The 23,070-nt window shown below is 39.7% G+C and overlaps 1 protein-coding gene across 3 annotated transcripts in view; it reads right to left on the bottom strand.

Annotated features, from left to right (window-relative positions):
* The window catches only part of ELMO1 (engulfment and cell motility 1), a 592,587-nt gene that overhangs the window by 386,153 nt on the left and 183,364 nt on the right, over positions 1-23,070 (bottom strand). For all 3 annotated transcript variants that reach the window (XM_055420868.2, XM_055420867.2, XM_055420869.2), the window contains exons 6-8: positions 22,449-22,618; positions 10,055-10,090; positions 2,193-2,292 (exon numbers count right to left, since the gene is read on the bottom strand). In XM_055420868.2, coding sequence (XP_055276843.1) covers positions 2,193-2,292; positions 10,055-10,090; positions 22,449-22,618 — 306 coding nt within the window. The remainder of the gene's footprint in view (positions 1-2,192; positions 2,293-10,054; positions 10,091-22,448; positions 22,619-23,070) is intronic.

The raw sequence follows: 23,070 nt of genomic DNA, 5'->3' as shown, positions 1-23,070 counted from the left end.
TAAATACATTCATTTGTATTACTTTTTAGATTCTACATATAAGTAATATCATATAATATTTGTCTTTTTCTGTCTGACTTACTTCACTTAGTATAATAATCTCTAGGGTCACCCATGTTGCTGCAAATGGCAATATTTCACTCTTTTATGGCTAAATAATACTCCATGTCTCTAGAACTTTTATCTTGGAAAGGCAAAATACAGTAATTTTTTCTCTGCATTTAAAACCTGATTCTTAACATTCATTACGGGCCACCACCAAAGGAGAGTACTTCTTAACACATCCGGATTACCTTGGCTTCCTCTTCTACACTCATTTCTTTCTCTCTCTCTTTCTTTTTTTCTAAGCAATTCACACCACTGACAAGTACAGGAAAAAAGAGGCTTCATCTTTCTTTGTGTGTTTTCTAAGGTAGTTCTTACTACTCATTTTTTCTTGGCTTTATGCCCTGATGTAAGAAAAAAGGTTTCAGAGGTACATCAAGAAGACCTTGGGTTCCCAAACAGTTCTTGCCTGAAATAAACAGACAACATCATTCAGGTATTCAGTCTGTGAGACTTCCATTCCAAACATCCTCATTCGACAGACTAAGGGCTCTCCTATGCCCTTCAGGGCAAGGCAGTAACTCCCTCCAGGTACTGATTAACTTCAAAAGGAAAAGATGCAACTTCAGAGTGGGGAGACCCACTGGTATCTGCTGGGTCTCAACCGCATAATCAAGGTCACCATTAATAAGAGATATCAACATCACACATTCCAATGCGATCCTCTAAAAAGGGCACAACATTACTGCTCTGACGTTCTTGCCAAAAATGCATAACCTTGATTTAAGGGAAATATCAAACAAACCCAAACTGACAGACATTCTACAAAACAACTGACCAGTATTCTTTAAAGTTGTCAGTCATGAAAGGCAAGGGAAAACTGAGGAACGATCATATTGGAAGACACTAAGGAGACATAATACTAAATGCAGTCTTGAGTCCTTCAGTTCAGTTTAGTCGCTCAGTCGTGTCCGACTCTCCGCGACCCCATGAATCACAGCTTGAGTCCTTAACCAGAGAAAAACTGGTGAAATCAATTAATGGTGATAGGATTATAGCACTGTTAATTTCCTAGTTTTGACAATACTGTTATTATGCAAAATGTTATTATTAAGGAAGTTGGTTGAAGGTCATTTGGAACGTTTTGAACTTTTTTTTTTTGCAATTGTTTTTATAAGTTTACCATGATTTCAAAATAAAAGCTCTTAAAAACTCAAGTGACTCATCCTGGATTTTGTTTTTTTATTTTCTAGCTTTCACAAAGACTCTCTCAAATTCTTTATTTTAGACCATTCTTCCTAGGAATCTAGATATATAAGGTAAATGTATGAATTCCAAATATCTCTTCATTCCCAGTAACAGCAGAAAGATGCCAATACATTTATAAACCATTTCACAAAGAGAGGAAAAATAAGTTAACAAATTAATAATGATGATTCTTGATTTAATACTACCTTTAACAGTTGAAAAGTCAAGGCTATTCAATTTTGGTTAGAAGACTGGAAAGAGAATTGTAAACTTGCAGATGTGTTTTTACTACTATTCAACTGCTAGGAATGGTGGGGGCTCTTCTGCTCTCTGTCCTCATACCAGGTCCACCTTTGCCTGTCCCTTTGTTAGCTTCCTCCTAAGGACAGTAAGAACCAACTGAACTAGTTGATCCCAAAGACACTTACTACAACAAGATAACGAGTGAGCAGGCTTACTCTGCCTAAGAGGCATGGACCCAAGCACCCCTTTTTCTCTTACCTTCCTGCTTCAGACCCAGTCATGTAGCAATCAATATATTTTGCCTCTTTCCCTTCTCCTGAACACCGTGTTGAGGAGAGAAGGTTCAGGAAAGATACTAGGAACTCTAGTTAGGTCTTAAAAGCAATGGAGTCCAGAAGAGGGGTTTTAACATGTCACCTTGACTTCCCTCAACTCGGGGTTCTCATGTACAACCCTTATGATCCCGCTGGGGAGAAAATGTCGTTTTCATATAGAATTTAGGCCCTCAGACCACCATATATATAATACTATCAAAAATCAAACTCACCCTTTAACACAAAGAAATAAAGGAAACAACTTTGTAATAAGCTCAAAGCATAGGAAAATATCTATATAATAAGAAGTGGTTTGAGTTTAGGAAGCACAATCTGAATTACCTTCTTAATGAATGCCACCGAAAACGTATCCCAGGACACTATTCCATGGTCCATCAGTTCCACAAAGGCCGTCAGGGTGAAGGACAGCATGTCTCCAAAGCTGGAAAACACAAGGAGGCATGAGGGTGATGGACCCAAGAGTTCAGCACAAGGAGAGACGTAAGTGAGAAAGCTTTAGAAAGATGAATATAAGCAGAACTGTAAAAGATCACTGGGATAAGCAGCTGGGCCACAGACAACGTCCTTACACACGTGGTCAGTAGGAAGAAGGCAGGTAGCTTCACAGTGAGAAGCCAGGGCCTCTGGGGGACAAACCTGGATTCACAGTCTCGCTCAGGTGAGCTGTGTTGCCCCTGAGCGGGTCCCTAAGATTCTCTAATTCATCGTCTTCTCCACTGAAAACTGGATAATGAAATCTGTTTCATCACAGGGCTGCTGGTAGAGCACTGAATAAAGTGCAGCATATAAGCATTCAAAAAATGATAGCTTAAAAAAGCTCCTCCGCAAACAAATATTAGGAAGAGGGCAACACGCTTCTCTTATTATCTCTGGGTATCCAACAGGGAAGGTTATAAATAATTCTATTAAATGTATCAGCACTTTGCAAAAGATTCATGTGGCCCATATATACGTGTGTGTGTGTGTGTGTGTGTGTGTGCTTGGTGAGTGCATTTACACACATACACACACTCATATATACAAACATATATGTAAGTAAGTATATTAATTTCTATGTTACACTGTCCAGCATTTTAACTTTAGTTAACAGGTTTTATAGAATACCTTTCTAGAGTATTATAGATAATAACGATTTGCTGGCCATTGACCTGCTGTGATTCAGAAGCTGTAGGAAGTGTCTCATGAATGAGTCAGAAATTTAAACAGATCAGGCAAACTCAGGTAAAAGAATTGCCTTCTATAATAGCTCCACCCACACCCCTTACCAGACAACAACCTGGTTTCCAGTGCTTTCAAAACAACTTTGAGAATCTTTAACAGAAACTCACCTCTACTGTAAATTATCACCATAATAGTATTAACTTAACACTCTCAAGGTAAGTTTTGTCTTTTCAGGTACACCCATCAGAATCTCCATATTGTATACAACCACACTGATTCCTATACTTGATTTTTTAAAAATAAATTTAGTAGTTCAGATTTTTAATCTGTAGACTCCTATATATCATGTTTGATACTTTACAGAGTTTCATAAAGTGTTTAGATGGAGTCTTCCCATTCATTTTCAATGAACAGAATAGAAAACTGGCTCCTATTTCTTTTAAAACACCTTTGCAGTTCCCCTTCTTCCCAGTGTTCTCAGCCTGGCCTCCATGGAGGACCTTGGAAATCTAGCATCATCTCAGAAGCTGTGATGCTGAAAATAAATCTACAAAAGAGGAAGTGACTCTCAGGAAAGGACTGTGATCCAAAGGTACCACACGCCAGAGGGGATGAGACGTGCTAGATGGAAATGGTTAAGTGGGTGGTTTCTGGAGTCAGACAGCAGAGGTAGACAGCTGTAAGTAGACAAGTCACTGACATATTCTGTGCCCCAAGTTTCCTCATTTTTTAAAAAAAGAGGATGACAATGATGCTGCTAGTGGTGGTGATACTTTACTCAGAGGATTCCTGGGGAAATAAAAGGAATTACCACATTTACAGCTCTCTGAACAGTGTATAACACATGGAAGGCAGCATATGAATATTAGTTATTATCATTATGCAAAGAGGTATTTTTAAAAGGTACATGAAGCTCATGATTTTCAAATGTCTGTCTTCATTATGACAAGAATTCTCTGTCCTTGGAGCCAGAAGAAAAAAAAAATGCAAGGAAAGCCAAACCTTTCAAGTCAGATAAAAAAGCAGCATGTATTTTTAAAAGATTTTTCTGAGTCACAGACAAGCAATCCCCATCTTACAGGTTCCCCCTAGGTGGCATCAGAGAATCATGCCCCAAAAAGAAATTCCAAACCAGAAAACTCAAGCTTACTTTAAGAAAACAAAAACAGTAGATAGTCAAGTGGGAAATGGATTAAAAGACGAGTAAGAAAGGTTATAGAAAAATTCCAGAATGACTCTTCCTACAATGAGTCATAAGAAAATCTAAACATTAGCTTGCAAAAAAAAAAGGAAATTTCTTCAGGAAAATAAGAGAGGCAGGAAATAAAATCAATTAGTAAGATTTATTAACAGATTATTAGACATTAGTATCACTGTGAAAATATTACATAATTATGTATGGAATTTTTAGTGAACAATATTATGTAATTTATTACTTTGTTGTATTATGAGTGGTAAACAATATTAACTAACTTCCCTTGTGGCTCAGATGGTAATTCAAAGCCTGGGTCAGGAAGAGCCCCTAGAGAAGGACATGGCAACTCACTCCAGTATTCTTGCCCCAAGAATCCCTATGGAGAGAGGAGCCTGGAGGGCTACAGTCCAAGGGGTCACAAAGAGTCGGATGTGACTGAGCAACTAACACACACACACAAACAATATTAAGTTTTTTACGCATGCCATGGAATTCTCCAGGCAAGAATATTGGAGTGGGATGCTGTTCCTTCCCTTCTCGAGGGTATCTTCCTGACCCAGAGATCGAACCCAAAACTCTTGTATCTCTTGCACTGGCAAGAGGATTCTTTACTATCTGAGCCACATATATAATTATAAGGGGGCTTTCCCAGTGGCTCAGCTATAAAAAATCCACTTATAATGCAGGAGACGCAGGAGAAGTGGATTCGATCCCTGAGTCAGGATGATCTCCTGGAGGAGGAATTGGCAACCCACTCCAGTATTCTTGCCTTGAAAATTCCACGGACAGAGGAGCTTGGTGGGTATAGGGTTGCAAAGAGTTGGACACGACCAAACGACTGAGCACACACACATGTAATTATAAACTCTACGGATTAATGTTATTAGACATACATATGCTATATAGTCATATGTATGTATATGTTTCTTATATAATATATAAAATATGTTACTAGATATATTTCTATGTACACATTATATATGATACAATATATTGTATATATAATGTACATCTTATATACTGTGTACATATATATCTAATAACATATTTTATCTATTATATGATATATATACATATATATGATTATATAGAATATGTGTATAATATAGTATATTATATATACTATATAGATGACATATATAATTCATTATAACTGGTTGCTGGATGGCCTACTACCTTTCCATGGGAGATGTTTTTCAAAATCCAACTTTAAATCCTCAGTTGCAAGGAAAGGATGGCAGTGCTAAAATGTTATTACCTTCCAAATCAAGGGACTCACTCACCTCATCTCAACTGAGGCAGCTACAAAATCTCTTATTGAACCCTGACACAGATGTTTATTTCCACTGCTAGAGGAGTGATTCAGGTTCCAAAGAGGAAAGGCAAGAGCCAAGATCCTGTCCCTGAAATCAGTGCTGGTGCAGAAGATCAAGGCTAAAAGGATTATAGATATAAAGCAACCACATGGCACATGCAGGGAGCATTTTTATTTGTTTAGTTTATTTGTTTTTTATAAAGTGCTAAGCTAAAGATTTTGCAGTACTGGCTGCCACAGATTAAGCTGACTACAAACTTTACATGCTGGTCGAGAGCCATGTCACAGCCAACACACCATGTGTGCTGGAATGATTCAAATAAATGTTTCTCATCAATTCAGTAGAGACCATCTTCTTTCCAAGAAAATTCAGCCAATCTCAAAGCATTTAAATTTTATACTGTTAGTTTTATCAAATAGTGCTTCCAAATGTTTTCATTGGGTGCCATGCTCAAGAGAGAAGCAGAGAAAATATGAAAATAAAGACCACTTCTAAAGTTATTAATAAATCATACTGAATATATCCCTAATTGCCAAAGTTAATGATATAACTTTGTTCTACCCTGCCCGTTGAGTTTTTCCAAGTATTTTACTTTTGTGGTAAAACTTATTGACACAGAAATGTATGGATTTCTAAAGTGCCCCATTGGACATTCCCTTTAGAATGATATATCAACATACATTCTTTCAGCTCCTTTGTTGAAAATTTAGCTGTGGATCAATGCTAGACTCTTTATTCTATTCCATGGATCTGTCTATCCTTTTATATCAATTTCACAGTATGTTAATTACTGACTTTGTAGGAAGTCTTTAAGTCAGTTAATGAAATCTTCCAACTTTATTGATTTTTATGGGTTTTTCAAGATTGTTTTGGCTCTTTTAGGTCCAATGCATTTCCTTTAAGTTTTTAGGATTGGCTTGTAATTTCTTTTTAAAAAACTGTATTGCACTAAACCTAATTTGGGAAGAACTGCTATCTTAACAATACTGTGTCTTCCAATCCATAAAATGCTGTATTCTGTACTTATTTAGGTCTTCATTAATTTCTTCCGGCAATATTTTTATTTTTCAGACAACAGGTATTGATGTCTCTTATTAAAATTAATTCCTAAGAATTTTATCATTTCTGACATCTGTAAATGGAAATTATAAAATTTCATGTTTCAGTTGTTTGCTATTAAAATATAAAAATATATGCCTTTTACATACTAATGTTATATTCTGAAACTTCGATAAATTCAGTTATGAGATCAAGCCATTTCTTTGTAGATGCCTTAGGATTTTCTATGGACAGAGTTGATTCTGCTTCCTCTTTTTTAAATATGAGTATCTTTAAAACTTTATCTATTTTGGATTGTGTTCCATCTTCATGGCTGCACAGCTTTCTCTCGTTGCAGCAAGTGGGGCTACTCTCTAGTTGCGGTGTGCAGGCTTCTCACTGCAGTGGATTCTCTTGTTGCAGAGTGCAGGCTCTGCGGCGCATAGCTCTCAGTAGTTTAAGCTCCTGGGCTCTAGAGCACAGGCCCAATAGTTGTGGCACGCAGGATTAGTTGCTCCTTGGCATGTGGGATCTTCCCAGATCAGGGGTGGAACCCATGTCTCCTGCATTGGCAGGCAGATTCTTTACCATTACCATTAAGCCGCCAGGGAAGCCCCTACTTCTTCCTTTCTGACCATTGTCTTTTATTTCTATGTTGACTTATTGCTAAGGCTAACAACTACAGTACAATGTTGACTAGAAGTGCAAAAAGTGAATATATTTGCCTTACTCCCAATCTTTAGTGGGAGGAGTGGGGATTCATCTTCCAACATTAAGTATAATGCTTTTTTTTTCCTTGTAGATAGTCTTTATCAGGTTGAGGAAGTTCCCTCTATTCCCAGATTGTTGAGAATACTTATGAATGAGTGTTCGATACTATGAAATGGTTTTTCTATATCTGTTATCTATTTTCTGTACCTATAAAGGTGGTTTTTCTGTTTAAGTTTTCTCCTTTATTTTTCTAAATCATGGTGACTGATTTTCAGATGTTAAACTTCTTCTGAAATAAATCTTTGTTGCCACAAATCTTCTTTATACCTTGCTTGATTATATTTGTTCATCTGTTTCTGGGGAGTTTTGCACCTCTGTTCATTAGACGGCCTATAATTTTTATTTCCTAAATTAGCTTTGTCAGGTTTTGTTATCAGAGTGATACTGGCCTCACAGGCCTCATAAAATTATTGGGAACTTTTCCCCACCGTCTCTCTTTTCTGAAACCATATGTGTAGATTCAGTATTTCTTCTGCATGTGCATAATAAAACTCCCCAGTGTAGCCAATTTTCCTTGTGTCACCCCTCTAGCAGTCTGTATTTATCCTGAGCTTCCTGTTGGGTTGGCTGGGACTGTCAGAGCTACATCTGCTTCCTCTTTTCCTCTTCCTCTCACAGGCATCAGCTCTGCCTCACTATCTGGAAGGTATTCATAGCCAAACTCACTTTGTGCCACAAAGTTCCACCCATCCTCCAGCAAACCTCTTACTCTCCTTACTCCATCTCAGCATTAGCTGCTCAGGGGACGAACCTGACACACCAAAACCGACCCACGAGGAAACAAAAAACCTGAATACCCTTTGGGGCTCACATACACACGTGTACACTCACACTTCAGTGATAAGTGATATATTTGGGCAGAATTCATATATATTTATGGGCGTTTCATATCCTCTGAGCCTCCTTTCTTTCGTGGATTTTCCTTATTTAGTTGCTCTGCCAGCCCCAAATTATGTCGCATGGACAGAGGGGGCATGGACCACCAGTAACATAAGATTGAGGGTTGTTATCACTCCATGATACCTGAATGGGGCTTCCCAGGTGGTGCTAGTGGTAAAGAAACCGCCTGTCAACTCAGGAAACAAGGCATGCAGGTTCAATCTCTGGTTCGGGAAGATTCCCTGGAGGAGGGCATGGAAACCCACTCCAGTATTCTTGCCTGGACAATCACCACGGACAGAGGAGCCTAGCAGGCTACAGTCCAGAGCCGGCACAGAGTTGGACACCATTGAAGTGACTGAGCACGCATGCAGCACGCATGCTACCTGGATGAGCAGGGGTCCTCAGGCAAAAAGCTGTAAACACACAACTCTCATCTAGAGCCGATTTGTTCTCTCAAAGACTGACTGACTTCTTTCTGTCTGTTTCAGTTGCCGTCTAGTCCCTTAAATATTTGTTTCTGTCTAGAGTTCATAATTGTTATCTATGGCCCTTAGTCTGATTAGGCTACTTTGCCATTACGAGAACCAGGATCCTGAGCATTAATTTTGTCCATCATAAATAAAAATCATGATTCACACTTGCAATGCTCCTATAGACCAAAAGATTAAAACTGCTGACAGATAAATTTTAAGAAGTTATTTTGGCTGGAGTCCAAAATTTTACATTAACAAATTGTATAAGGTTATTAGAGAAGAAATAACCAGTTTGAATCCCAATACCACCTCACTTTAACTTCTGCATCAAGGAAATAATGCTAATTTTACTCATGTTGTGGATAAAAGTGTGAATTAGAAGTAACAAGTGTAAACATTTAAACACTGAGACGGTGCCAGGACAGAGTAAATTCTCAACAAAAGATGGATTCTATTGTCATTACCATTAAGTGTTTCTACTGTATTAAAATATATATCAAAATTAGATTTAAGAAGCTTTATCCTAAAAATTCAATGTTTCTATCTTATTAGAATTTCATAACTGAAAAGTTCCTGCAACTAATACTTTTTCTAGTGGGAAGAGTAGGGGAATATGAAAGCTTGGAGACCACTATTACACTGTTCAGGATTTTCTCTGGAGGTTTAAAAATAAGGTGCACATTTTTAGATGCTGTTCAATCTTCCTTTTCAAGCTGAAACTGTATGCTTAACAACTGGGCAAAATGGAAATTCGTTCAGCCCATTACAGAGAGTTTATAAGATTCTATTTGGCCTCCTCTTGTTTAGTGAATAATAAAGGCACTGAGAAGGGAATACTCTAAGAAAGAAGTTTTAAGATCTCCAGACACAATTATCATGCAATTCACAAATATATAGGTGACTGAACATTTTCTGAGACTGAAAGTAAATAATTTTCCTTCTATACTTCAATCTTCAATATTTTTATGTGGATCTTTTTCTTACCAAGTCATTGAAGAAAATCAAAGATTTTTGACTTTGAACATTACATAGGCCACAAAAAAGAAAGGTTTTGTCTAAAGTAATACATAAAATTATGCCTAGCCTTGCTCCAAGAGAAGGGTAGCAATCCTGATGTGATCATTCTGTGGTTACAAACATAAAACACTCTCTACCACAAAGCAAAAAGAAAAGGGAAATAATTTTTTTAAGAACCTGTTTATAAGAACATCAAAAAGAGAGCAAAAAAAAAAAAAAAGCACTCAAAATATCTAGACACATAGTTACACAATCAGTCAGAGGACAGAGTTTAATTATTCTGAGAAGGGAGTGTTACATCATCTATATCAACAGATCAGAAATTCTTACCAAGGCTTCATGATCTTCTGCAATTTCTGATATCGTCTGTAAAATTCAAAAACAACCGTGTAAGGAGAATGCATGACAGCAATGAATTTTACACAAATTACATATCATGAAGAAAGCCCAGAGTGAGCTATATGACAGGTTTAACAGCCATTAAGGGCACTTAATTCATTTCAAAACATTTCTTCAAGTAATAAATTGGTGCTCATTAATGACACAAAACAATCAAAAATAGGGATTAAACTACTATAACCAACCTAATGCATTTACTTTTGAATAAAGGCAACAAAGGGGGCTTCCCAGGTGGCTCAGTGGTAAAGAATCCACCTGCAATGCAGGAGCCACTGGAAACGACGGACTTTGATTCCATGGTCAGGAAGATCCCCTGACAGAGGAAATGGCAACCCACTCCAGTATCTTGCCTGAAAAATGTCATTGGCAGAGGAGCCTGGCGGGCTAAAGTCTATGGGGTCGCAAAGAGTCAGACACAACTTTGTTACTGAGCACGCACACAAAGGCAACACAAACACTCCCTTTGGCTCAGAATGAGTATATATTCAACCAAGGGGGACATCACTAGAAATAAGGGGGAGCATATTTTCAATGAAAAAGTAGAGCCCCAAAGCCTTGAACCAGTTGTTCTTTAAGTATATACTCAACAGGAGAGAAATAGTTGATTATCTTTCTTTGGTAAAATGCCCACTAATTCTACTTCCTCTTTTCTTAGAGAAAAAAAAAAGCTTCTTCTGAAGGAAGACATTATGAGACTGCAGTAGTCTTGAATGACAGCTGGAACTCAAAGATCGTAGCCTGCAAAAAAAGTACACAATCGACAAAACTTGTCTGCAAAAAAGGACACATGCTTCTTAAAAAACTGAAGATTAGGTCAAAAAAATTAGGTAATAAGTGATTCTATCCTTATCAAACCACTTCCCATTCTTCAAGCCTGCCAAATCTCTCTGGCATTAAGTGTGTTCTTCCCTCATTTGGGGGAATACCCTTCCCCTCCTTGTCAGACTAGCTAAACCCTACCCCACATTCATTTCAGGCTCCTCTGCAAAGCCTCCCTGAACTCTGATTTCCCTTGCTTGACTGGACTAAGTGTGGCACCCATGTCCGCAGTGCTGAGAATACACCAGGCATTTGACTTAGGATATCTCACAGCCCTGCCAGCACCATGAAGGCAAAGGCTGGCTCTGTACTAACTATACCATCAGGCACCTGCAGACTAGGTATTCAATTCAGAAGAAGTTAAGTTTCACATTTCAACCACATAAATGTAAATGTAACCACTTCAGAAACCCAGATGACCACGAGGTGATCAGATCTAGTATTTGATAAAACTGGGGAGTTAAAAATGTATGTAATCTTCCTCTTCCTCCCCTCTTCCTCCTCTTTTATTTAGCTTTATCAATAAATAATATATATAATTAATTAATTAATATATTATATATATATATTCAGTGTATATACATATATACACTGAATAAATGCACTACCTAAAAGTTGAGGATTTTGTTCTCTTTGAAGGACTTGGACTTAAGCCCATAGTACAGCCTCTCAGATTGCTTCTGAGGGACTGCTCCAAGGCCTTAAGGGAGGAATCAGTATACAAAAGAATTTTTGCAACAAAAACCAGGTAGTCAGAACATCAAGATTACTGTTAAATAAAGACAAATCAGACTTCTTAAGCTAGTGGATTTAGTGCTTTTCTAAGTACTAGAAGATGTAAGAGTCTGGGCTCATTGAAATCATTCCTTTGATATGCACCTTAACTATCTAGTGAAGGAAACGGCAACCCATTCCAGTATTCTTGCTTGGAAAATCCCATGGACAGAGGAGCCTGGTGGGCTGCATAGTCCATGGGGTCGCAAAGAGTTGGACGTGACTGGGTGACTTTCACTTCACTTAGCTATCTAGGGCCAGTATCCTGCTTTTTTCCATCAGGAATCCCCACAGGGAGGGGGTGCAGCTGCAGTGATTTATGGTTTGATGGCTCTACTGTCCTTTTGTAGCTGAGATGGCTGGAGGACATTTTTCATCTAGATCTATATTAGCTTCCTTTTCTTCTCCTTCAAATGGCCATGGGCAGAGTAAAAGAACTAGGTGGCCATGGAGAGGGAAGCCTGAGCAGAGTTTCAGCCCTTTGGCAAGAGCCAAAAACTACCCTCCACTAAAAGGAACTGGGGCTCCTTGGAGAAATGACTCTGGCCAGGACTGGGGCAAGAAAAGACCAAGAAAAGCAGGGAACATTTCGTTGAGCCAAAAAGTACGGAAATGCTCAAAGAATAATGGGAAACAAGGTAGGACACAGAAGACTGCTTGAAGAAGTTTCCAAAGCCATACTGGGGACAGACTGAGCATCAAGATAAATAATAATGGTGATGAGTGATAGCCCAGGGAATAAAACAAGAACAAATGGGCCTACACTGCTTTAAAATAGTGTGCTGGTACTGTTGAAGAACTGAATCTCTAGGGAAAAATACGTAAATCTGATTTGTACCACTTTCCATTTCCCATGGGTAACTACTCAAGATTCTCTCTTAATTATTTACAAAAGGGGTAAGAAGCATTACTGGGAGATACTTGGAAGGCACTATCTTAACAAGTGGTCCAAAAAAAAATGGTCAAAGTGAACATCAATAATAAGAGAGAGATAGCATGTGCCATTAATAAGATGCAAAGAAACAAACACAAGCATTTGTGATATTCTAGCCAAAGACATACGTTTTCTAAAACAAGAAAACATTGGATAAACCTATAGAAAAAGAGAATTTATGTTTCAAAGGGAAATTAGTGTCCACAGTTTTGTCTAGTGGTGATTTAACTGACTTCTTCCCTGTAGGTGAAAACCCAGTTTTGTCTCCATTTGCAATTCATTTCAACATTCCTCTGTTTCATGCAAATTTGTGTCCTTTGACTCTTCCTTTGAACCCGGTGAAACATCTGCCCAGTTCCCTCATATCAAATGAATAACATACATTCTTGTGACACATGTTCAATTTTATATCTGTATGTATGCCATGCTTTTATCTTCCCCTGATAATTACCTTTTAATTAACTACTTTTTAATAAACCTCAATTGGAGAATATTCTAAAGATGGCTGACCTATGATCTTGAAAGTGTCAAAGCCATGAGAGAAAAGGAAAGATTAAGGAATAGCTCCAGACTACAAGAGATTATACTAGGGAACCAGTGATTGAAACTTACATGAGTTGTCTGGCAACAGGAGGTCCCAATAAGGAAGAAGGTGCTGCCACCAAAAACTAACCAGGAGAATTCAGGAGGGGCCCAAAGGAGGGTGGAGAAGCCAATCCATATGTCCTACCAACCTCCCCAAATCCTTGCTGGAATCTATCTTGGCTGAGAGATTGCACGCACCACCAGGAAGGATGCTAAGTCAGACCAAATATGGGCACAAGCAAGATGATTGCCCAGAAACTATGCATAACCATAAAACTTGAGATTGTGATCCACAAGTCAGAGCAGTTATTCTGGGTTCCTGTACCACCTTGCTACTCTCTGTCCGGGCACCCCTTCCCAATAAAGTTTTTTTCTTTTACTTTGTCAGCATTGTGTCTCCTAGAACAATTCATTTTTGAGTGTTCGACAAGAGCCTACTGTCCAGACCGGGAAAAGGTGCCCATTCCTGCAACAACAAGGAGATGGCAGGACAACTGGGTGCAAGGGGCTTTCTGGGATTAGATCTTTGTAAAGGACACAATCAGGACAACCGGTGAAATCTGAGCTTGCAACTTTTCCGTTAAATTTGGAACTGTTAAACTAATTGAACAAGCCACCCTTTAGCGGAGGCGGCTCTTACTCTGGCTGCCTATATAATCAGTCCAAAACCCGAAACCTACAAATGCCTCCAGGTTAGGAAATGGAAACCTAAGGACAAGCAACCAGACTTGACTAACCATCTAACAAGGGCCTTGCTTGTTTCCACTTCTTCTCTGTAAGAAACTCTTCCCTCCCCCACTAGCTCCTGTGGATAGAGTCTAACCACTTCCAGTTTGGCACTGAACAATTCTAACTGATTTCTGTTCAAATATACTCTAAAAATGTTTTGCTATGGGTCAGTTAATCTTTTAACAGAACTGCTTCAAAATTAATGCTTGTCAGAGGTGTGTGTGTGTGTGTGAAATGTATAAAGCAATCAATGCAATTTTCCAAAATAACCTTCTGGCCTCAGGCCTGTGCATACTTAGGTATATATAAGTGTGTGTGTGTGTCTGTGTGTGTCTATGTCTGTGTGTGTCTGTGTCTGTGTGTGTATGTGTCTGTGTGTGTCTGTTCTAACCCCTGTAGCAGACTCTGGCTTTAGAGAGTTCTTGACCAGAGTGCAAAGAGAGAAATTCAGTGTTTCTCACTTCTCTACTTCCTCGCCTTAGCTTCAGAGAAACATAAGCAGAAGAGGAATTTTTTGTTGGGATGTCTGTTTTCTTATCTGAAGTTCTCTCTCTCTCTCTCCTCCTTCTCCCTCTTTCTCTGTCTCCATATATATCCACTTTAAAAGAAACATAATGATTCTCCAAAGACAATGCTTCACAGTGATGAGAAGCCCTTCACTTTAGCCCAAGCTGTGGCATACTTTCCCTAGCAGAAGACAACCTCTCCTTTAAACAGGCTGTATGATCCTTTCTTTTTTCTGAGAGTGATGGACAAAGAAACAGAGACAAAGCAAAAAGAGAAGGCGAGGTGGAGTTTCAGCATAAGGAATTTTCTGCCACACAACCCCCAACAAAGCCCAAGAAGGTCTGCCCCTTTGGCGTTTGTGATGCAAATTCCTGGCAGGGCCCCAGAAGGGCTGTTCCTTTTAAAACTCCCTGAGCTCTGTGTCCTGCAGCTCCAAGAAAGCAGACTGAAGGGGCTGGAAGACTCAGCCAGCTTCTCAGCTGGGGCCCACGGACCACACAGAGCTGCTTCTTTCTGGTTCGGCCTGGGGAGCCGCTGGCTCCTCCTCGTGGCCTCTGTCCGAGGTGAAGTACAGGACACGTATGGTGTGACCTGCGCTTGGCGGCTGGCAGAGATTCCCTGATCAATCTGGCCTGGCCTGGACCTTCCACAACAACCGCGGTTTATAAGAAACACTGAATTCTCAGAAGCAAGAGCCTGAGTTAGAGCCAATAATCCGTGTCCGTGAAGCTTAGCAAAGTCACTTTCAAAAAAGAAATTTATCTTTTGTGTGAAGACATAAAAGGTCACACATAGTCCCGAATTGTCATATGCATGACTGTGTCCTCTCCCTCCCCACCCAACAACACACACATTCTGTCTCTAACCCAGTGTCAGGAGTATCTGGCATTCAAAGAAGACACACTTTGCTAAAAGAATAAAACCTAGAAACCCATTCTCAAGTGTGGGTGCCAGGCAACATCAAGGCCAAGACATCCTTTTGCATGCTTAATTTAGATCATAACTGAATTTCCACACCTGACACAATCACAACTCTGACCCCAGCCAGCAGAAAGTGATCTGAATCATCAAAGTTTAGTATGAAACTGTTTGTGTATTAACAATGACAATTTATGCAAACAAAGCACATAGCTATACACACACCGAACATCCTCATCTGTGTCATCTATATGACAGACAATTTATACAACGAATGTGGTTTGTTTTTAAGACAATTATTTAAGGGTTTTGCTGTGCTGTGTGCTTAGTCGCTCAGTCGTATCAGACTCTTTGTGAACCCATGAACTCTTGCCCACCAGGCTCCTCTGTCCATGGGATTCTCCAGGGAAGAATACTGGTGTGGGTTGCCATGCTCTCCTCCAGGGGATCTTCCCGACCCAGGGATCGAACCTAGATTTCCTACATTGCAGGTGAATTCTTTACCATGCAAGCCACCAGGGAAGTCCACTTAAAAGAAAGAGTCCCATAGTTATTTTAGAGATATATAAGGGCTTTACATATCTCTAAAATAACTATGGGACTCTTTCCACTATTGCTAGTATAGCCAAATTTTGGAGAAATGACATCAACTAAGCAAATAAAAAGTACTTGTAAATTCCCCAGATTAGTGAAAACTCCTTAATACCTCACTGCTATTTTTCTTAGGAAAGCCAGAATCCCTAAGGAAACACCAAACCAGTATTGCCCAGGGTGTTAGGAATGGACATACTCCTACAAGAAGGGTAAAGTACAAATTAGAACATGTCAGCAAGCTATGGGGCTGTTCTTATTTTAAAACAGCTTGAATATGCGCATATACACTGAATTAGTCATTTTATTTCAATAAAATAATTATTGACAAAGATTCTGCTGAAAGAAAAACTGATGAGAGAATGTTCACAATCAAAATAAAACCTGAAAATAGTAAATATCCAACAATAGGGGAATGGTTAATTCCACTCTGCATATCCTTCAAATTATCGTATGACACTGCTTACCAATTGTACTTCAACAGAAATTTAAAAATGAATTAATTTCTAATTAGCGGGGAGGGATGGGGGGATGGGAAGAACGCTTGAGAGAGGGGATATATGTATATACATATACCTGGTTCACTTTGTTGTACTGCAGAAATTAACATAATGTTGTAAAGCAATTATACTCCAATAAAAAATAGGCAGATAACAAAAATTACGAAGGGAATAATATTTAATGACATGGCACTATTGTTAAGTACAAAAAGCAGATTACAGAGACCATTAATATTATAATTCTACTTTTGTAAAACCTATGTATGTGTGTGTAAGCCTGTATATGTGTGTGTGTATCTCTAAGAATGTACAAAAACAATATACACCCAGATGTTTAAAATATTTGCCTCTGGTAAGGCAGAAGACAAATGATTATTATTTGTTTTTTTCTGCTGCTGCTGCTGCTAAGTCACTTCAGTCGTGTCCGACTGTGTGACCCCATACATTTATTTTTAAATAATAAATGAGTTTTTGGTAAATATATGAATTTAACTTTTTTCACTCTTAACTTTTCTGCCCAGGGCGGTGCTACTGCTTACTCATATTCCAAGGGCGTAATTTTCCTGTCATGTTGCCAAGTGGGAAACTAGAAGGATCCTGCCCTTTCATTCTTGGAAATGTTCCTCTGTTCTTCTGATTGTTGAACAGCAAAAGGGCACAGAGTAAACCATCCAACTGTGTGTGTGCACAGCAGCACAGACAAAGAACACGGCGTTTAATTAAAACCCTAAGAAAAGCAGTGCTATTCACTACAATGGATTTAAAGTTGCAGGTACAATTTTTTTCTCTTTCAAATAAAACAAAATATATCATTTCTGAGAATGTTTTAATATCTATCCTTAAAAAAAAAAAACACAGAAAACAAAAATAATTGCCCATTCCTTAATGGATACCATTTCCTGACTCAGGCTAGAGAAACAAGTTTCCCCAAAAATGTATATGCTTCCACATCTATCTTTCAAGCTGAAACTAGGAATGGAATTTCAAAATTATAGAAGAGTGGAAAAATGAAATTCAAGTTTTAGACACTGTGTTCTGCCAAAGCGTCACTGCCTCTTGCTCCTTTGTTGTTCATTTTTTCCCTGTAGTCTCTCCTGGTACCAGCTGGAAAGAGACGTTAAAAATCTCAGCCTTGGGTAACGGCAAGCAGGCAAGCAATCTTTGAATCTCATTATAGCTCAAAGTAAGAAGAAAAATTCCAGCTACATTTCTTCAGTGTTTCCTAAAAATTTCCACACGTCCTGCTCAGGAAACCGCTGCCTTTCCCACCTGGAAGTCTGCCCAGGAGTCATAAGTAAATGCCTTCCAAATTGCAGGATCTATTTAATTTGTGCAGTTTCTATTCCAAAGGTTTCCTGTTAATTAATTAAAGTCTTGTTTAAGTTTAATTGAGAAGCTGAGTTTCCCTATAAGAAAAAGGTCCTTCTCTTTTCCTTTTCATCTGAGCAAAAGATCTGAAAATAACTGTTCATCAAACGAGCAGCTTCCTAGCATGAGTGGCAGGACCTTGCAGAAGGAAGGCAGGAAGGTTGTACTGCTCCGGTGCCCTCTTTACTCCATCCCTATGAGTAGTGTGACTTTGAACTTATATGCAAAATGGTGATGAGGGCACACACCAAGGTCATTCAGAGAGATATCTTCCCTTCCCAGTAACACAGCGTGATGGGAAAGTATAAGAGACAATACAAACCAGAACACACTCAAGATCTGGTCTTGAGTTCTGTTCATCTGTCTGAAATCAAGTTGCACATAACAAGCTGGAATGGCTTACAGATTATAAATAATTAAAATATGAATGAGTATGGTACACTTTGGAAAAAAAAAAGAATTCAATTACTGTTGTTCACATTGAGTAAACTCAGGATTGACATGTGAAACCTAGTGATATAATTCAGATCTGCTTCCCCAATGTTCAGTCTGTAGGCCACTCCTTAAGTCAAGATAAATTACAGAGTAAGGCAACAGCACAGATGAAAAGCACTAAGGTTGACAAGGCCATACATAGTACCTGTTTTTAATCCTTCTCCTTTCAAGCATAATTGGTAGTGTCTCCTTGATGAGAGTCATGGGCTGAACTGTATCCCCTGAAATTCATATATTGAATTCCTGTTCCCCAATACATCATAATGGGGCAGTATCTGGAGATAAAGCCTCTAAAGAGGTGATTAAGTTAAAAAGAGGCCTTTATGGTCCTAACCCAGTCTGACTGGTGTCCTTGTAAGAGCAGGCAAACTGGACAAAGACACACCTAGGATGATTTTGATTAGAGGGAAGACTTTGTAAGGACACAGGAAGAAGGTGTGCATGCTAAGGCACTTCAATCACATCAGACTCTTTGTGACTGTATGGACCATAGCCCTCTGGGCTCCTCTGTCCATAGGATACTCTAGACAAGAATACCGGAGTGGGTTGCTGTGCCCTCCTCTGGGGTATCTTCCCCGGACCCAGGAATCAACCCATGTCTCTTAAATCTCCTGCATTGGTAGGCGGGTTCTTTACCACTAGCGCCACCTGAGAAGCCGTACAGGACGAAGGTGACCATTAGCAAATCAAAGACAGAGCTGCAGAAGAAACCATGCCTGCCAACGCCTTGAGCTTGGACTTTCAGCCACCAGCACTGTGGGAATATAAATTTCTGTTATTTAAGCCATCTGCTCTGTGGCATTTTGTTCCAGAAGCTCTGCTGCTGCTAAGTCACATCAGTCTTGTCTGACTCTGTGTGACCCCATAGATGGCAGCCTACCAGGCTCCCCCGTCCCTGGGATTCTCCAGGCAAGAACACTGGAGTGGGTTGCCATTTCCTTCTCCAATGCATGAAAGTGAAAAGTGAAAGTGAAGTCGCTCAGTCATGTCTGACTCTTAGTGACCCCATAGACTGCAGCCTACCAGGCTCCTCCATCCATTGGAGTTTCCAGGCAAGAGTACTGGAGTGGGTCGCCAGTGCAAACGAATATAACCAGAAACTAAAAAATTAAAGCTCCTAGCATGCATTCTCCCTCATTGTCAAGTATATAACTGCCAATCTCCAGAGGTTCTGGAGCTCAGCTCCAGTCCTCTATCTAGAGTACATATCCCAGGCACTCTGGTTTTCAGTGTATAGACCATTGTAATTGTAATTATGATTGCAGTTCTGATAAACCTGGAAGTAGGAACACAATGTCACTCTGAATACCCCAGAGCTTAAGCCCCTGGATACTTAGGTATCTGTGGCAGAACCAACTAATATTAGCAGGTTCCACTGAAACTGGTTCTAGTACATTGTTTTTGATATGTCAATGGCTGAGATTTAGATAAATCAATAAATGCAGGAACACATTTATATTTTTGTTTCAGTTCAGTTCAGTTGCTCAGTAGTGTCCGACTCTTTGTGACCCCATGAATCACAGCACGCCAGGCCTCCCTGTCCATCACCAACTCCCGGAGTTCACTCAAACTCATGTCCATCGAGTCGGTGATGCCATCCAGCCATCTCATTCTCTGTCGTCCCCGTCTCCTCCGTCATTTAACACATTACAAATGTAATGGAGGCAGAAGCTCCCAGGGCTCACTATCCCACCAGAAGCAGTAATGGGTGTGAAGCAGGGCCTACCATGTATGGCAAGCTCATGAAGTCATCCACAGTCACCAGTGAATGTGTTTGTAATCACAACTCGCAATCCACTGTCCACTAGCAACAAGAAGTGAGGAATCTGATACACTCCTCACTGGATTCTACCCTGGAGTTTCTGACAGAATCCTCTTTCTCCTTTTCCTTGGGTGAGCCTCATGGACAGCTAAATTTATTCAACTTCCCTTCAAGTTGCTGCTTCAAGCACCAACTCCAATTTACAGTAAACACTTTGGATTTTGATAACACCCAGAATTTGAGATTCCCTGTCCTACTAATCCAAGTCCATGTTTGCCAAATATTTAATAAGCCTAGTTTTAGTCATTATTTAAAAAATAGATAAGGAGATGGTTGGATGCATCACTGACTCAATGGACATGAATGTGAGCAAGCTCTGGGAGACTTGAAGGATAGGGAAGGCTAGGGAAGCCTGGCACGCTGCAGTCCATGAGGTCACAAAGAGTCGGACACAACTGAGCAGCTGAACAACAACAAAATAGATAATACTGTCTACAACTGACCCTTTCCAGATCACCCATCCTGCTTCCCAGTCCTCTTGGATTAGACTTTCCCCCTTCATTATTCACTCCTAGATGTTTTCTCTACTTGTCTGTGAAGTAAGACCCCACAACTCCAAACTCTGGAGAACATTCTAATATAGGAGATATTTCTATTGTTACAAAACATGCTCTTTGAAACAGAAAAAAAAGAATCTTTTATTCGCCAATAGCAGAGGCTAAATAATGCCAAATGTAGGAGGAGACAGGAAGGAAGGAAGAAAGTGGGCCGAGACAGGTTTCTACCATGTACAGTCATCAGGTCATTCTTTAAATCACCACATACTGAAGAGAGATTTAAATAACCCAGGTTTAAACCCCAGTTCTCAGGGATATTTATTCTTTCCTAATAAATACCTACCTCAGCTCCGCACATTATTCACTTAGCATATTACTATGCAGTTGGCTGGAGAAGGCAGTGGTACCCCACTCCAGTACTCTTGCCTGGAAACTCCCATGGACGGAGGAGCCTGGTAGGCTGCAGTCCATGGGGTTGCGAAGAGTCGGACACGGCTGAGTGACTTCAATTTCACTTTTCACTTTCATCCATTGGAGAAGGAAATGGCAACCCACTCCAGTGTTCTTGCCTGGAGAATCCCAGGGATAGGGGAGCCTGGTGGGCTGCCGTCTATGGAGTTGCACAGAGTCAGACACGACTGAAGCGACTTAGCAGCAGTAGCAGCATGCAGTTGGTTGGCTCAGCATCCCCACAAGGTCTAACTGACCTGCTCTAATAGTCTTTAGCAGTAGCACCTGACCACATAGAAATGAGCAGTTTCCTGTGGACCCTAAGTTGTCATTCTGTGGTCAAGGGAATGATCTGTCCACACATATAAAAGCTAGGTCCATCTAGCTCCTTAGACTCCACAATCACACCACAGAATCAAACCTTTCCCTAAGAAGATGAACTCCTCAATCAGAAATGCCCATTCCTTCCTTGCTCAGGATAGAACTCAAACTCCAACCTCTAGACTCCCAGCCCTGAGGAGGAATTGCACCTCAACTGAATTCTGCCTCTAAAAAGTTTTGGATGGCAAGATTCACATCACGTAAAATTTTCCCAACTTCTAATTTTTTGTACACAGTGGGTACCTAATAAATGCTTATTGTGCATACATGCTAAGTCGCTTCAGCTATGTCCGACTCTTTGCCACCCTATGGACTATAGCCCACCAGGCTTCTCTGTACGGGGGATTCTCTAGGCAGGAATACTGCAGTGGGTTGCCATGCTCTCCTCCATGGGATCTTCCAGACCCAGGGATCAAACCCATGTCTCTTTACATCTCCTGCATTGGCAGATGGGTTCTTTACAGCTAGCACCACCTGGGAAGCCCAATGTTTATTGTACTTAATGGCAAATAACTAATACATGTATTTCATCAGTCAAATGTTAATGTAAAAAAAATTACTTTAAGGATGCTATTTAGATCTAAAGAGGTATTTAGATCTAAGGAGGTATTCTAACTTTCTTTAAAAACGGAGTCAGGGGAGGAAAATTCTTTTTGCAGATAAGCAAAGGATGTGAGGGATTTATATTTTAAAGAACTATAATTTGTGTTGGAAAGGCCCTTAGACATAATGACCTAATATTTGTCCTTCTAAATCTGAAATTTCAGACTGTGTTAGATACTGACTAGTTGGTGGGTGGAGAACATAGTGATCCTTAACAAAACCACACCCCACACACTATCTTAAACGCCATTTTTTTTTTTCCTGAGCCTAGACAATTTCTGGTATTTAAAACTAGAAATTGTAAGAACAAGGAAAGTATACCCAGAATGAAGTCTAGATAAAAGGTGCTTACTCAGTGCCGCTTTCCACCATCTGTGTGAGGAGAGAGATGCCATCCAGATTTATAAACTCCTGGGCAAATGTGACGTCCCGGGAGAGGCTGGCCAAGTCCTTCAGGGCCTCCAGCTTGGCGTCCATACTCGATGACTGGATACGTTCATGGAGCTGCTGGGCGTTTTGAGCCTCACCGGAGAGAAAAACAAAGCAAAGAGTGTTCACAGAGGAAACCACCACAGATCAAAAAAAAAAAAAAATCACCACCTCATTGAGAAAGGAAGAAACAAAGGCCAAATGCACAAGTTTAGTTAAGTATTACAAACCAAAGGCAGTTTCCAACCATAATGACTTCACCTTCAGGCAATGCTTGTCAATTTCACAAAGAAAGATAGGATCCATATTCCCATCTCAAGGAGAAGCAAGAGCCCAAGAACAGTATAACCCCAGAAATGGAGTGGGTATGGCAGTGTGGAGGGGGAAAAGGGGAAGATGTTTACTTTTTAAGTAAAATTATTATCTACAAATGACAAAAAGCTATTTGCTTAATTAAGCAACTGCACAAATTTATACAGCATGTTCAGCCGTTCAGTCAATACTCTGAGTAATAACTGCCTACACAAAATGTTCAAAAGCGTCAT

The sequence above is a fragment of the Moschus berezovskii genome, chromosome 3 (genome assembly GCF_049115385.1).
Source record: "Moschus berezovskii isolate FMDL1 chromosome 3, NW_MosBer_1.0, whole genome shotgun sequence".
In the NCBI taxonomy this organism is placed as follows: domain Eukaryota; kingdom Metazoa; phylum Chordata; class Mammalia; order Artiodactyla; family Moschidae; genus Moschus; species Moschus berezovskii.
The sequence above is the reverse complement of the archived record's forward strand: the minus strand, read 5'-3'. Positions and strand labels throughout refer to the sequence as shown.